The following is a 15,039-nucleotide window of genomic DNA, read 5'->3' on the forward strand; positions in this document are numbered from 1 at the left end:
ATTTGTTAGAGGGTGAGACTGAGAAGGGTGTTACAGTAATCGAGACGTGTTAAGATGGAGTGGATCAGAAGTTTGGCCTTGGAGAGATAAATGAGTGGACAAATGTTTCTTATGTCATATAGGTGGTAACGACAGGTGGCAGTGATGGAAGTGATGTGTTGGGCAAAGAGGGGGGGGAGGAGATCGTAGGGATTGGGAAAGATAAAAGTGAGGAGGACTTTTATGTCTCAGCTGGTTTAATTTGTAGGAAGTGGGACAGCATCCAACTGGAAATGGCAGAAAGGCAAGTAGAAATACAGATAGAAAGTTCAGGTGAGAAACGTAGGACAGAGAAATATATTTGGATGGCCCCCCAAAAAAATGGATGTTGAAAAGAGGACACCAAGGACTGATCCTTGGCGCACGCCCACTTGGGAGGCTGGTGGAAGCAGAGGTTGAATTCATGGTGACAGTAGCAGCAGTGGGATAGGATGAGAGCCACGAGAAAGTGGTATCAGTGATGCCAAGGTTAGAAAGGATGGCTATGAGAGTGAGGTGATCGACTGTGTCAAAGCCTGAAGAGAGGTCAAGGAGGATGAGCATGGAGTAGAGTTTGGAGTGGCGATCTTGGGGAGAGAAAGTTGTGGATGATGAGGGCAGTTTCAGAAAATTGTGAGTGACAGAAGCCAGACTAGATGAAGGTTGTGGAACCCTAACCCTAACCGTGGAATTTTAAATTTTGAGATTAACTGTCAATGTGCACTTGAATTTCGAATAAGATCTGATATTGGGAGACGTATGAATCATCTTAAATGGGTAGTTTGCCGTCAAATTGATGAAACAACATTGGTTCGCTTACATAAGTAAGCATTTTGGACAGAAAATATTGGGGTCATTAGGGAATGAGGTGTGCAGTGCAATACCCTCATAGGATTTTTCAAAGCGAATGTTTCCCTTTTACTGTACTGCATGTCAATAAAATCTGCCATGTTTACGGTGGTGCTGATTTATGTGCATAAAGATCAGAGGCAGAAGCATAGCACTGATATATCACACTGTCTGTGCAAGAATCCATTGGTTATTGAAGTCAAACAGTCCTGACAATGTCCGAAGTTTGTTGCAGACTCTATAAAAAAATAAATAAATAACATGCTGAAAGTACAGTACAGGGCAATTTAGATCCAGGGGCAGAACTAGTGAATTGTGGGCCCCAGTTCAAATATGAGCTGGGCCATTCTTGGAAACATGTAAAAAATAAACAATCTGCAATGCCCCCTTCCTCACCATGCTCTCCCCACTATCTTCCCTCCCATATGGCTCAATCCTCACCATGCCCTCCCCCCTCACCATCCTCTCCACCACATGCTCCCGCCACACCATGCTTCCCTCCTGTCCTTACAATGCTCTCCCCGTCCCTCCCTCCCCCACCAAGCTCTCCGCCCCCTCCCTCACTCACAAGGCAGCTGACCATGCAGAACAGTCGAGAGTACAGGTCCCAGTGCAGCTGTACTGCCTGCACATATGGTAGTTCAGCCACTGTATAGAGCAGGTGTGCGCAAACTCTTACCCGTGCGCACCCCTGCCTGTTCTCCTCAGCGCCTCCCCCTCTCCGCCCCTGCATCAAATGATGCGTGGTCGTGTGACATGGCGTTATTTGACGCAGGGTTACCATGACGATGCGTCGCTGGAAGGGTGGTATAGAGGCCTCGCGCGGTCCTCCGGCATTTAATTTAAAAGCCAGGGGGGAGAGCATGGGATTTAACTGCTAACCCCCCCCCCCCCACAAAATGTAGCGCCCCCAGTTTCCGCACCTCTGGTATAGAGCATAACTAAATCGTCTGAATGCTCTAAACATTATTCTATGTGGAGAGCAGAGATGCAAGAATGATAGGATACCACCAATGGTAACATGGATTAAAGGGCAGCAAGAGTCACACAAAATAAACATGACAGACCTTGATTGCGTGTCTATATTTTGAATAAATACAGCAATATTTCCCTCAACTAGAGACAACTAGGAAAGGATGAAAATGCACTGTTCTATTCTCTCATATGGTGTCATACTTTCAAGGACAGGGCAACATTTTCCAGTTGAATACGAATAAATAATACATGTACTGCATTGTGATTGGTAAAACTATCACCCGTTGCATTCAAAAAGAGTTCAATCATATAATATGTTCATAACAAACAAGAATGGAATGAAAGGTTTTCAGTGATGAAATGTAAAATCATAACTCTGGCAACAGTAAGCATTTAACAATACAGATTTTAAAATCTGAAAAATTGCAAGATTTATTAGGATTGGTTAGCAACACCGTTTTTACAGGATAAAGTCAAGGAACCAGTCAGTAATGTTTACCAACATGTGTGCTAATATTTTACATAGTGATGTTGACAATTTCATTTCCTCAGCATATCACCACAATGCATATACAGCAGGTCACCTACCAGGTACTTTAATAAAATAAAAACAAACAAACATTTCATTCAAGGCACAAAGAATTTAGACAGTGGTAACCTCAATAATTATCAATATGAATCCATTCCTTACAGTGAAGTACAAAAACTTTAATGAAGAAGGTAGTACAATTAACTTATACATGATTTAGACGACACAAAAGTTACTCATGACGCCAGGTTAATATTGTGATGTAAGACAATCATCATGAGTTAGTCGAACAGTGATGCTAATTTCAAACTCATAAGTAAAAAAAAAAAAAAACTATATATAAAAAAGTGTTTCCAAGCAGATTCTATAGTGTGCATCAGTAGAAATGTTAGCATCAATATTCTTAACTGCTGCATTCATTACTGTATCCATTGAGAAAATATCCAAACCAGTATCACAACCCCTATTTCTAAAGGGAGCTGCAGCATACTATATAGGACATTTGTAGGGATGAAGGAATGAAAGGATTTTAAGACAAGAGTGACAGTGAGGATATTACATAAACAGCATCACAAATTCACAAATTAAAACCATGGAACCTTATCTGACTGCACATTTTCAATGGCAAAGCTGAGGTGTACTAAAATGTTGCAAAAATGTGGAAATTAATAAATGTCAGACTGAGTCATCTATACAAAGTACTGCCATGTTCAGCATGCCAAGTACATGATTGTTCCAACACGAATAAGGTCATCAATCTCACAATTTCTGTTGGCATGTCATAACCCACAAAAATGTTCTAACGAACACCTGGCGAAAAAAAATCTATTTACAAATAAAGGTTTTGTTAATTTTAAAATGTATAAAAAAAAAATGCAATTATGGCACCACCTGTAAGGCAATGCACAAGGAGGATACTAGATAATAAAAATGCACAGTGAAGGCGTTGGTTAAAGTGATGGAGGATTGTGTAGAACATGCCCCAGGTTTGTGCAACTGTAAGACTTGTCCAGATTTCAAGAAGCTTTGTAATATACATCTTACAGGTTTGCAAGAAAACAAAAAGCATAACACAGAATAAGGCAGCATGCATGATTGGAAGGGAAAACAAATTAAATTTACAATAAGTTTTAAATAACCTCAACAGGCGTGAAAACTTATCCTCCAATAGCATTTCATAAAACAGAGGATCTTTTTTGTGAACAATTCAAATTATTAAAATATTCTGTTCAATGTCTGTACAAATAACATTCCTACAATTACAGTATACATACAATCAAGATACCTTCTCCATTGTGGCCTAGTAGCAGTTACTTTTGAAAATTTACAAGACATGAACATAAATAAAGCTAATAAAACTGGCAAGTACAGTACTGGTCCGCTGTTCATCAAGAGTCTTGAGTCCAAAAGCCATCGAGCTATAACAGGGTGAAGTCAAATGCAATCTACAATAAAAAAAAAAAAAGAGAGTTGGAATTAATGACATGCATGGTTGTTAATAGGCACAGATAACCAAAGTAGGCTAAATTATCTTTACGAGACTCTGGGCTGTCTTTACAAAGCAGTGCTAGCCTATAAGGCACCTTTCGACCCATTCAATTGAATAGCACATAAGATGTCCTATGGCTTAGCACCACTTGTAAATAAGGTCCTTGGCTCTTAAAGCAGCAATCCATTCTTTTTGATGCAAACTTGGATTTCCATTTACTTTGGCACCTTTAAAGACCCCGCTCTACTCGGTTCTCAGCATAGTCATGCTATATTCCATTAGTGAGCCTCGAAGAGCAACATTCCAGGAATGGAAATAATGACTGGCATGGGTTACCATCGACATATCAAATGGATCAATAACGTCTTCCACGGGTCTTGTGGAAAATGGTTGCATCATAATACAAACTTCGCTCTATAAGCATTTTACAGAGGACGGCTCCTTTACTGGTAATGGACAACATCTTACCATATAAATGCCATGTCTTAAAAGAGGCCACAGTCTTTGAGATTATTTTTTATGATGACATCGGTCACTGCATCAAACACAAACTGCACGTTCTTGGTGTCTGTAGCACAAGTAAAGTGGGTGTAGATTTCTTTTGTGTCCTTTCTTTTGTTAAGATCTTCAAACTGACATTGAATGTACGCAGCTGCCTCCTCATAAGTGTTTGAACCTGAAGTAACAAAAACAAAACAAAAAAGAAGAATTACTCAAAACATGAAACCAAACTCTTGATTGTGGTTTGAAAGTGCAGTATCTGTTTAGGTGGAACACACTTTCAATGTTAGTATCGTTATTAAATGGGCTAAAACGAAGGGGATTTTTCAAGGTCTTCGCTTCATGTCATGTCAACTTCGTATGTACTGTAATGTGCAGAAAAAGAATATCTATAAAACGTAAGGCTACAAGACTATACATACTCATTTAATAGTCACTTATAAAAATGTTAATTATAATTGGAACATTTACAAAGAAAAACTACTAAGTTTACCCAGGATAGATTTATAGTACTAAAGAAAGTACCTGCATATTCTGGATAGCAAATTGTCAGAGGGCTCCTTTTGATTTTCTCCTCAAACAGGTCCTTTTTATTTAGGAAAAGGATAATGGAGGTGTCCGTAAACCATTTGTTATTGCAGATGCTGTCAAACAGTTTCATGCTTTCGTGCATTCGGTTCTACACAATAGAAAGACAGTGGCTCAAACATATGAAACATTTAATCAGATTTTGTACTAGCAAAAAAACAAAAACAAAAAACCCACAAATATACAATGATTTCTAGCAGGAGTTTACATTACATACATGCTACATTTAAAAAGAGCAACCATAGTTGCTTCAGTGAGTTCTCAGATTTATTCCTCTAGGTTTTCTGGACTTGTGGCGAAAATAAAGAGGTCATCTGCAAATTGTAGGTGACAACTACATTATTTTCATTCCTTTTTTCTTCCCAATACAGTGTCTTAAAAAATGCTTCCCTTGTTTACTGTGATCTAGATATGCATCTACATCTATTATGGGCAGACCAAAAAATGCACAAAAACTAAAAATTTGTTGCCTAAACATTTGCATTTACATTATATTTGAACACTTTGATTTCAGAAGAGCACACAGGCAAAGTTGTATTCCCACAAATATGGCATCACCGGCGATTGACTTTGGTAATGTTCTCCGGCATTTCACGGTACCCCTATATTTGTAGCAAAAAAAAAAATTCTTCTTGGAGGGGGCACATCACAATTAAACACTGCAATGGTGCCGAAGATTCAAACTACATTTTCAGATCGATCATCAAAAATGAAATAAAGAGGACAGTCTATATGGTCAGCCTTTGAACGATAGTTCAAAGTGATCCATCCGCAGACTTCTCCGATTGCTTACCTTCAGAAAGTATAAGTTGTGTCTGGTGAATCATTGTTTCGTTATTGTAATGACATAAGAAAATAGTGATGCGTCAAAATGTATGCAATACTATTTTGGGAACCACCACACTTAACATTAAACACAAAAGAAAATGTATTACAACGATATATGTTGTAAAGGCAGGCAAAAGGACGGTTCGTGTAGTGTGTAATATGGCTCATCCAGAAAATACATGGAATCCCATATTGCATACTGCAGAGAAAAGTCTTAAAAAATACTTCATCTCTTGCATGCTAATTACATTGGTGTGGTCACTAGACCAATTATGAACATGGGAATACACCACAATTACAGAAATAAAGGTTTGAAAATTTTATTGCAAAAATAAGAAAAGGATTAATGAAAAAGCAAACCAGCATGTTAAAGACGCAGTCCCACTTGCAAGTAAATTGAACTGATGGTAATGTGTAAAGGGTTAGAATTAGGAAAATCATGCCAGTAGAAAATCACTCTCTCCTATCATAAAAGGAACCAAGGACAGTAGCGTGTTTAAAGTCAGTTAAATGTAGAGGAGTGAAACAAAATGAAAGTAAAAACTTGTCCTTTGTTGTAGTTTTACTTTTCCCACGAATAGTTCTGAGACTCTCTAATGGATTATGGTGATATCTCCCCATACGATTCAGAGTCCCATAATGGAAGAAAACAAAGAACATTTCTAGACATCCAAATTGGTTTTAAGGGATAAACTACACAGATTTGCCCTATTAAGCAATCTAATAACATTTTTTTTTAATTGGAAGGCGATATTATTAACATTAAGAAACAGAAACAAAAGATAGAATATAAAGGAACTAAAAGCAACTTTAAAGTCTTTAGTTATATTGCTTGAAAGAATTTCCAACGCAATTTGACATTTTGTAAATATACTTGTCCGTTTCAATTGTTAGAAAATACATCTAAAAGAGGAGCTGCCTTTTTGTTTTTATCTGAATGTATATCTTTTCTTTTGTTGCAATTTAATTAGGTGTGCAGGATCTCACATTTTTTAGATTATTTTAGCAGGATGTAAAATGATTTTGCATAAGCCTTCAAAAAGGTTTGGACTTTCTCCATAATCTAGAAAAAAAACTTGTCCCCTAAAGTGACTTGACGTCACCCAGACACACTAAACAAGTTACTACTATATTCTACTTTTCTTAAACCCATTTAAATAAACATGCACTCGTGTACTAACCACAGATTGTAACTAATTTTACAAAGCATTGCAGATTTTAGATTTAGGTCACCTTCAGCTTTCTTTTGTTTTAGGAATGATTACATATCTATATCTCCAATACTTTTATCTCATCGTGCTTTCCTATTTTGTACTTGCCATTTCTTCATCTTCAGCTAGAACCAAATCATAATCACTCAGAGCCACACAGAAGATTATTGCAGTAACTCCTTCAAAGCAATGAATCCACTTTTTCCTTTCAGATCTTTGGCCTCCCACATCAAACATCCTGAAGAAAAAAGTAAAGGAAAATAATTATGATGGAACTTCAAATTAAAATATTTCAGCCGACAGATTCAGTTAAAAGGTCAATCGTTAAAACGAAGAAAAGAATTAGAACTATAACTGCTGAATTATAGCACCTAATATAAACAAGGAGAGTCAAACTATGCTCCGTGATCAAAGTTTCCACGTAGAAACCCATAGCGCTTTGGCGAAAAACAAAATTGGTACAATATATGGGAACAATACTAGAGTAATCCAGACAAGAACATTTAAAGTTGTAGTAATTTAAAAGAGCAATCCGCCATAGAATCAAAGTAAACTAACTCCAGTGACCTGCGTAAGGGGTCTCACCTGACACCTATAAGTACTGTATTTTGCATTTATTTTTGATAGTTAGACTTGGGTGGGGTTCGATTTCCTCTGGTCGCTTGTGTGATGTCACACAAGAGTGCCCCCTCTCCACATCCCATTAATTGTATTGGTTCTCCTGACATGTAAATGGTGGACTAAGGATCAAGAAAACACTTAATTGACAAACACCTCCATATTCAGAGGCCCTTAAGAATTCAACTATCCGAAAATGTGAGATTACTTCAAGGGACTGTGGCCCCCCACACCTTTTATCCAGCATCGGCAGCGTCATTTGACGTCGTGTTGCCATTTGACTCCGCGTATGGTCATGGCAGCACGTCGCCAGAAGCCGCCGGAGAGATGGTAAGAGACATACAGAGGAATCACGCGCTCCCCCGGCATTTTATTTAAATGTTGTGGCAAAGAGCGCACAGCCTAAGTGACGCGCCCCCACCCAATAAATGTTGCGCACCCCCGGACTAACTTATGAGAAGAATAACATAGTATTTCACTTAATAGTTTGCCATGTTTTATGTAGCATTTGGGCTTTTTATCTTTCGTTGTATACATACCTATATGTTGATTAACCCTTAGATAAATGCCATCTAAAGAGCTTTAAACAAGCATTTGATTACAAATCCTATGATATTGTTTTTTTTAAATGTGTTGCATAGTAATAGGTAATACTTACTGCATTTCAAAATAAAATGTTTTCATTCTTTATGCCCTTTGTAATGATTTCTTTGAATGTTTGACTTCCTAAATGGTTCCGATAGCAAAGTGTTCGTTTAAAATAGGGGGCTACTTTGCATGCCCTGGGAAGCAGGGTCTTCTTCGATCATGGGAGATGTTGCTTTAAGACCGGCTACACCACAAAGAAAAACTTTAATATGGATGTTTTCATGTAAGTTAATAATTGTTTCAATATACAAAAAAAAGCCTACAAATCATTAAAATAATAAGCTAATCTTTTTTAGTACTGTAACCGACTTCATGGTTTCCCCTATGTAATTGGTTCTGAATTGGAGTAAAATATGACATTTCATGAACACGAAAATGTTCAACGAGTAGAGGGCAAGTTTTTATATTGATCATTTTGGGGTAAGACGAGGAAGGGGGCCCCCGGAGATCTCTCGGCCACGACTCCTGTGCATTACCGTTCTATCACAGGCGGGGAGGAAAACCGGAGGGAACTGAACCTTTGATGATAAAAGAAAATACCAAACACACAGAAGCCCTGCATAGAAATCTTACTTGAAATGGAGGTCCTTGAAAGTAAAGTGAGTTTCCACGATCCCAGTAGTTTTCACTCTAGTCCGTAGAACATCCTGCTGAGTGGGTATGTAACTGTTCTGCGCTATCCTGTCCAAATCGTTCAAATAACTAGAAATCAAATGGATAAGAATGTTATTGGGGGGGAGGGGGAGAGTGAGGGGGGGATGACGACTAAAAAAACAACAATTCTACATTAACACATCCTATGCTAAATCTTTAATTAAACCTACTAGTAAAACCTCTGACACCACTTAAGAAATTAATGCATGCTCCTCCTAACGCACAAAAATAACCTTGCACAACCAGAGTTCTTTACACACTCAGAAGTTCATTAGCTGCTGTTATGAGAGGCACTTACATAAGTAATTAAAATTTCACAACAGAGGAATCCAGCTGAACACGCCATACTCCACTATTAATACGGTTACTGCAAGATGCTAGAAGCAACAAAGGTTTCGTACAAAACGCAGAGATGGGAAATGTTTGTCAGCAGACCCTATATCACCCGCTGACAAACTATGCTCCCAAAACCTTACAGATGCAGCAAGACTTCGTTTCCGGAGCCGCTGCTGGAAAAGCTCAACTTTGCGGCTCCGGAGATGGTGCTGCTGCGTTTGTGCCGCGGGGGTGGGGGGTTGGAGGAGATCCATGCTTTCGTATCGGACCCACCAGTAAATTAAAATCCTCTGGCACCAGGCGCTCGTGCAGCATGTCCCAGTGCCGAACAGTAAGGTTTGCTACATCTGTATTAAAAACAAAACAACCCGTGTCGTGCGCTCGGAGAAAATTCTTGTGGGTATTTGAATCACTGTTAATGGTGTTGAAACCAATATAGATCAATTATAAAACAGATCAAATTATAAATAGAATACCGGTAAAGTAATATAAAGAAAAAACACGTGCTGCAGTAGCAAAAATAAACATTGAAAAATAGGAGGAGGGGAGGCATAGGACTGAGGAGCCGGTGATCGTGGGGTTCCTACGTGTTTATTGAGGAGCCGGTGATCGTGGGGTTCATACATGTTTGTTGAGGAGCCGGTGATCGTGGGGTTCATACATGTTTGTTGAGGAGCCGGTGATCGTGGGGTTCACACATGTTTGAGGAGCCGGTGATCGTGGGGTTCATACATGTTTGAGGAGCCGGTGATCGTAGGGTTCATACATGTTTGTTGAGGAGCCGGTGATCGTGGGGTTCATATACATGTTTGAGGCGCCGGTGATCGTGTGGTTCATACATGTTTGAGGAGCCGGTGATCGTGTGGTTCATACATGTTTGAGGAGCCGTTGATCGTGGGGTTCATACATGTTTGAGGAGCCGGTGATCGTGGGGTTCATACATGTTTGAGGAGCCGGTGATCGTGGGGTTCATACATGTTTATTGAGGAGCCGGTGATCGTATGGTTCATACATGTTTGAGGAGCCGGTGATCGTGTGGTTCATACATGTTTGAGGAGCCGGTGATCGTGGGGTTCACCCATGCTTATTGAGGCGGCGGTGATCGTGGGGGTTCATACATGTTTATTGCTTCTATGCACTGCGTGAGTGTATTTTAAACATTATTTTATCCATTAAAATCACCAATAGGATTTCACCATGGAGGCATTTCTTTGCGCTTTCTTAAAGGCATTCTTTACATCTGTACGTCAACACCGAAATTATTTGAAAATAAATCACATATATTCAATAATTTGCACGCCTTGTATCCCTGAGCATTACTCCATTGTGATCAATGTTGTAGTTGTAGAAGGCTTTGCTCACATGCAACCTTCGAAAATACATGTAATGTGATTATGTGAAAAGAATAACCGCTCTGTTCTGAAACATATGGTTTAGGTTAATGTGTTAAATATAGTTGATGCTATTATGAAGAAAAGAAAGAGAATTTTTTTTTATTTTTTAAACTGTTGCACGTTTTCTCTTCAACTTTAACATGGGGAACGTGGTCATCTTGTATCCAAATAATGTAGTCGGATTGATGTATTGGACCAGCAAAAACGGAGGAAGGAGAACTACAGATTAAGTGAGATTACATGAGCCCCGTTTTAAAAGCAGTTACACTGGTCTGATTATTCTATATAAAAGCAGCCTTGTAAAAAACAAAGCACCAATGTTACTGTATGTTACCATGAAAATTGAATTTCGACATATGCCCACTGTAACTATATAAAGTGGGTGTGGGTCACTTATTTTCAGTGGGATTCTAAGAATTGGAGCAAATCATAAGGAGTTAGGTGGGGGTATAAAACAGCGAGAGGGATAAATTGTCTTGAACTCCTGTAGAATTGTGTTGTAGTTATTTTCTATACATGGTCAAATTAAATTGTGGCTGCTCCCTTCTGTGCAAGGTCACAGTTTATGTTGCAGGAACTGCCTACTCCTTGCAACATGTCCATCATAGTCCTGCTGCTTTAAGGGATACATCCTAGTTTATGAGGGGGGAAAAAAAGGTCAAAAGTATTTTAGTCTTGTTAAAAATGTAATGTGGGATTGTCCCATAAGGCATCTTTTCAAGGGCTGGTTAGCAAATTCTGGGCCGGTGGGGTTGGCAAGCCCGACCTCTGTCTCAGAAATCAGTCAGCTAACACAAACACACAGTCGAACAGTATCCGTTATGTACCTACATCTAAATTTGCACAGTAATTATAAAAACCTTGCATTAGGAAATCACATTTTTAAAGGGCAGGCAATCTCACAGAAAGAGTGGTGGATTCGCACAATAGACTACCAACAGAGGAGGTAGGGGATAATATAATAACGAAATTTAGACATGCTTGGGATAGACATAAGGCTATCAAACATGAAAGTCAATAACTATGAGGGTTTGAGGTTTTAGATGGGAAAAAAAGGGGCAGACTAGGGCCACTCACCTTAAAAACCTCATAGTACAAAAAGGAATCAACTATGACAATAGGACACAAAACAATCAACATTCATTTATATCCAACACTTATCAGCATTTGTAAAACGGCAGTATGTACTCACTATGCTGCGGAGTCATTCAGCTGGTATTCTCTCGATCTGTTAAAGCAGGCCTGCACACCACCATCTTTCCATAACCGCTTGATAACGCCAGCCAACTCTGCCGTCATAAAACCTTCTTCTGCTGCTCCGGCCAACACAAAAAGTTGACGTGCGTCATCCTGCAGAGAAACAGGGTCTGTTTTAATAAAAGGAATTCAAATGAAGGTTCTGGTTTATTTTTGTAATTCTACTAACCTTTCCAGGCAAAAACAAGAGAACTACTGTTTTATTATAGTCTGTGAATTTGACCTCAAAAGATAGCGAACAATTGGAAACTTCTCACACATTTTAAGTGCCAAACTTAGCTGCTTGTGAGGTTTTAAAAGCAATGAAGGTGACGTAACTTTCTCTGCCAGAGGTTGCTGCAATGGGGGTAAAGGTGCAGCTCTATGTAGGACCAGACAAGCTAACTATTCACAGTGACCCATTTTATTAGGCTCAAATTCAAACACAATGTAAAGGTGCTTATATTTGTAGAACATGCAACTTTAAGCATAGCGGGTTCCACTGCCCTTCTCTCAACCATGTCCTAGTCTTTGTAATTGATTGCCTTCAAAGGCCCCGTTTTAGATTGAAACACAGGAAAATCTCCAGACAATCAAAAACGATCACACATGGATTGCTTTCTTTGAGGGGGGATAGCGGGGGGCAGGGTAACATTGAACAACTAGTGTTAACCTAAAATATCAGTTTGAATTCATCTGGAAATGATGCTAGAACACCACACTTTCTTTACACAGCTTTTAAAAAAAATAGAGTACATGGTTATCGTGAATTTTATTTTTTTAAATGGCTAAAATATACAGCTATGTTTATACAACATTAACCTGCTTACTGCCAGAAGTCCGAACACTTGTGTGCCCCTGAACTTTTCGGATTTGCGTCAACCTGTTTCGCTTCGGTCGAGGTCACGTGGCCGTGATCGCGCATCAAGTATGTAAATGGTGGAGCCGGGAGCTTGATCATCCCATAGAAAATTAGCATTTATTTGATGACGTACCTGACCCGGCAGAAGTGTCCCTTGGTGTGCCAGGTCTGAGATCATTAGGGCAACGAAGAGGTGCCAAGTATTTAACGGTTTTATTAAATACGTGGGCACTTGGATGTACAATTTGACGTACATTTCACCTTTTGAGTGCCCTAGGACGTAGCTAGTATGTCCGTGGGTTCTGGCACCCTGGTGTGCCCCATGATGTAGCTACGTCTCTTTGGAGAGATCACGTCTTTTGCTCCTATGGAGCTCAGGACGCCATCTACACAGAAGGCGGATGATTCCTCCCCTTCCATCATCAGTGACTGAAGAGATCACGAGTGCTAGTTGGGCTGTGGCACTCTAGCCTCACGACCTTTGCACCCTGTAAAGGGTTAAGCAGCCTATTCCTTAAACAGAGATAAACTTACCTAATAGAGGAAAACTATTGGTAGAGAGATAAAAATCTGGAGTTCGTTGTATTCAATAGTTATTATACATGCAAAAGCCATACAAAGAATAAAAGCCAATTTGCATAGTTTGTGACCAATAGGATTGAATTTAGAATTGGAAACATTCAGGACTACGGTAGTTACTCTGAAAGGTGCCGGCTCACCAGACTAACAGACTACCCGTTTCAAAGGTTAAAAGAAGAGGATTGGTGCTTAAAACAGCAAAATGAAAGTTCACAGATCAGTGAGATACTGTTAGGCTATGGCCCCAGTGAGCACGTGCGTGAGAAACGGAGCGGCTGGCAGCACTCGTGGCCTTCACCCGAGCGATCAGAACTTCAGACCACTCATGATGGGGAAGCATGGCGGGTCGTGGCCATGATGTCACACGGCTGGTTCGCCCTGAAGTCAAGTTTCTTGACTTTCCAAATTGTGGTCACGCCATCGCGGGGACAAGGCCTATGTTGCAATGTCAACATCTTGGCATCTTCACGGCAGACTTGTTCCGTGTGCTAGATGTAAAACGAGATCAATTTAGCCATTTTCAAGTACAGTACTGTGCAGTAGTACAGACTCATTTCCTTCTGTTTTGGCAGACAGAGAGATTGATGGACATCACTGCACCAGGCTTAAAAAGAGCTGAAATAAGCCAAGTCCTCTCTCACAACAAAGCAAGATCTCCAGGAAACTGCACAGCCTGTGGTGTCAAGCAATGAACCCTGCAACATTACTCAAACATAGTAGCACTGCAAGGGGGAGGAGGGAATATTTCAAATAAGAAAATGTAGCAACGTTTTATGATTTTTTAGGCTGCAGCCCCAGTGCCTGCGCTGCACACGCGCCTGCGAGGCTGGCAGGGCGTGCAGCCGAATTCCCCGGTCTGCAGAGAGCTGCAGGGGGAAAGACAGGGAGGGGCGTGACGGGAGCGCGGCCGTGACGTCACCTGGCAGGTTCGCCCTCATTGGCTGAACCGCCGGGGTGCCTCCGTCGCGACTCCTGATCTCAATTTTCTTGAGAGCATGAGTTTGTCGGCGCAGCGCGGCAGCCCCCCCTCGCAGCAGGCCTAGCCCCATTGTGGGACAGCTCTTGTCGCTGCAGTAGCCAGCAGGGACCCGGCCTAACGGTAACTGTGCAGAAACTGGATTTATTCATGTATTGAAGATGATTTATAAATGCTTAATGTCGGGTCAGAAGTTTCTTACGATGGATTGTTGCAAATGTTTGTAGACGTGCTAAATTAGTCTTTGTTACAATAGGATAGATCTGTAACTACTTGCATAATGATAATGAGACTTCGAATGAATGTCATTTTTCCCTCTTGTATAGTGCAAACGGTCCACTGTACATAGTTTTGGCAAGCATTAATCCCTGCCCTGTAGAGCTTAGAATCAAAATGTGGGGCCCTAGGCCACAAGAGAGCAGACACTGGGATTCAAACCAGGTTTACCTGCTTCAAAAGGCAAGTGACACGGCCATCAAGCAGCAGGGTCAAAAAAAGAAGTCAGAATTCAGTCTGAAAAAACAAGTCTCTGTAAAAGTTACCTATGCGTGGGTGCGGATTTCAGACAGTAGTACAGTGCGGTAATGTCACCGTCTATGAAGCAGTTGAAAACTGTTTGTGGCAGGGACTTGAGCCCAACCCCTCCACCCCAAGATAAAAAAAAAAACCTATGTAGAGTGCGGAGTTCAATGCATCATTACCAGAAAATATATTATGTTGGTGAACGTACAGTTCTATAGGATATGTA

At 40.2% G+C, this 15,039-nt stretch overlaps 1 protein-coding gene across 1 annotated transcript in view; it reads right to left on the reverse strand.

The window, feature by feature from the left end:
• Positions 1-2,248: 2,248 nt before the first annotated feature.
• The window catches only part of LOC142494908 (guanine nucleotide-binding protein G(i) subunit alpha-1), a 76,615-nt gene continuing 63,824 nt past the window's right edge, over positions 2,249-15,039 (reverse strand). The window contains exons 4-9 of the mRNA XM_075599588.1: positions 11,831-11,988; positions 8,828-8,956; positions 7,097-7,226; positions 4,887-5,040; positions 4,329-4,536; positions 2,249-3,816 (exon numbers count right to left, since the gene is read on the reverse strand). Of these exons, the coding sequence (XP_075455703.1) occupies positions 4,346-4,536; positions 4,887-5,040; positions 7,097-7,226; positions 8,828-8,956; positions 11,831-11,988 (762 nt within the window). The 3' untranslated portion in view covers positions 2,249-3,816; positions 4,329-4,345. The remainder of the gene's footprint in view (positions 3,817-4,328; positions 4,537-4,886; positions 5,041-7,096; positions 7,227-8,827; positions 8,957-11,830; positions 11,989-15,039) is intronic.

The sequence above is a fragment of the Ascaphus truei genome, chromosome 5 (assembly GCF_040206685.1).
Source record: "Ascaphus truei isolate aAscTru1 chromosome 5, aAscTru1.hap1, whole genome shotgun sequence".
NCBI classification, from domain to species: Eukaryota; Metazoa; Chordata; class Amphibia; order Anura; family Ascaphidae; genus Ascaphus; species Ascaphus truei.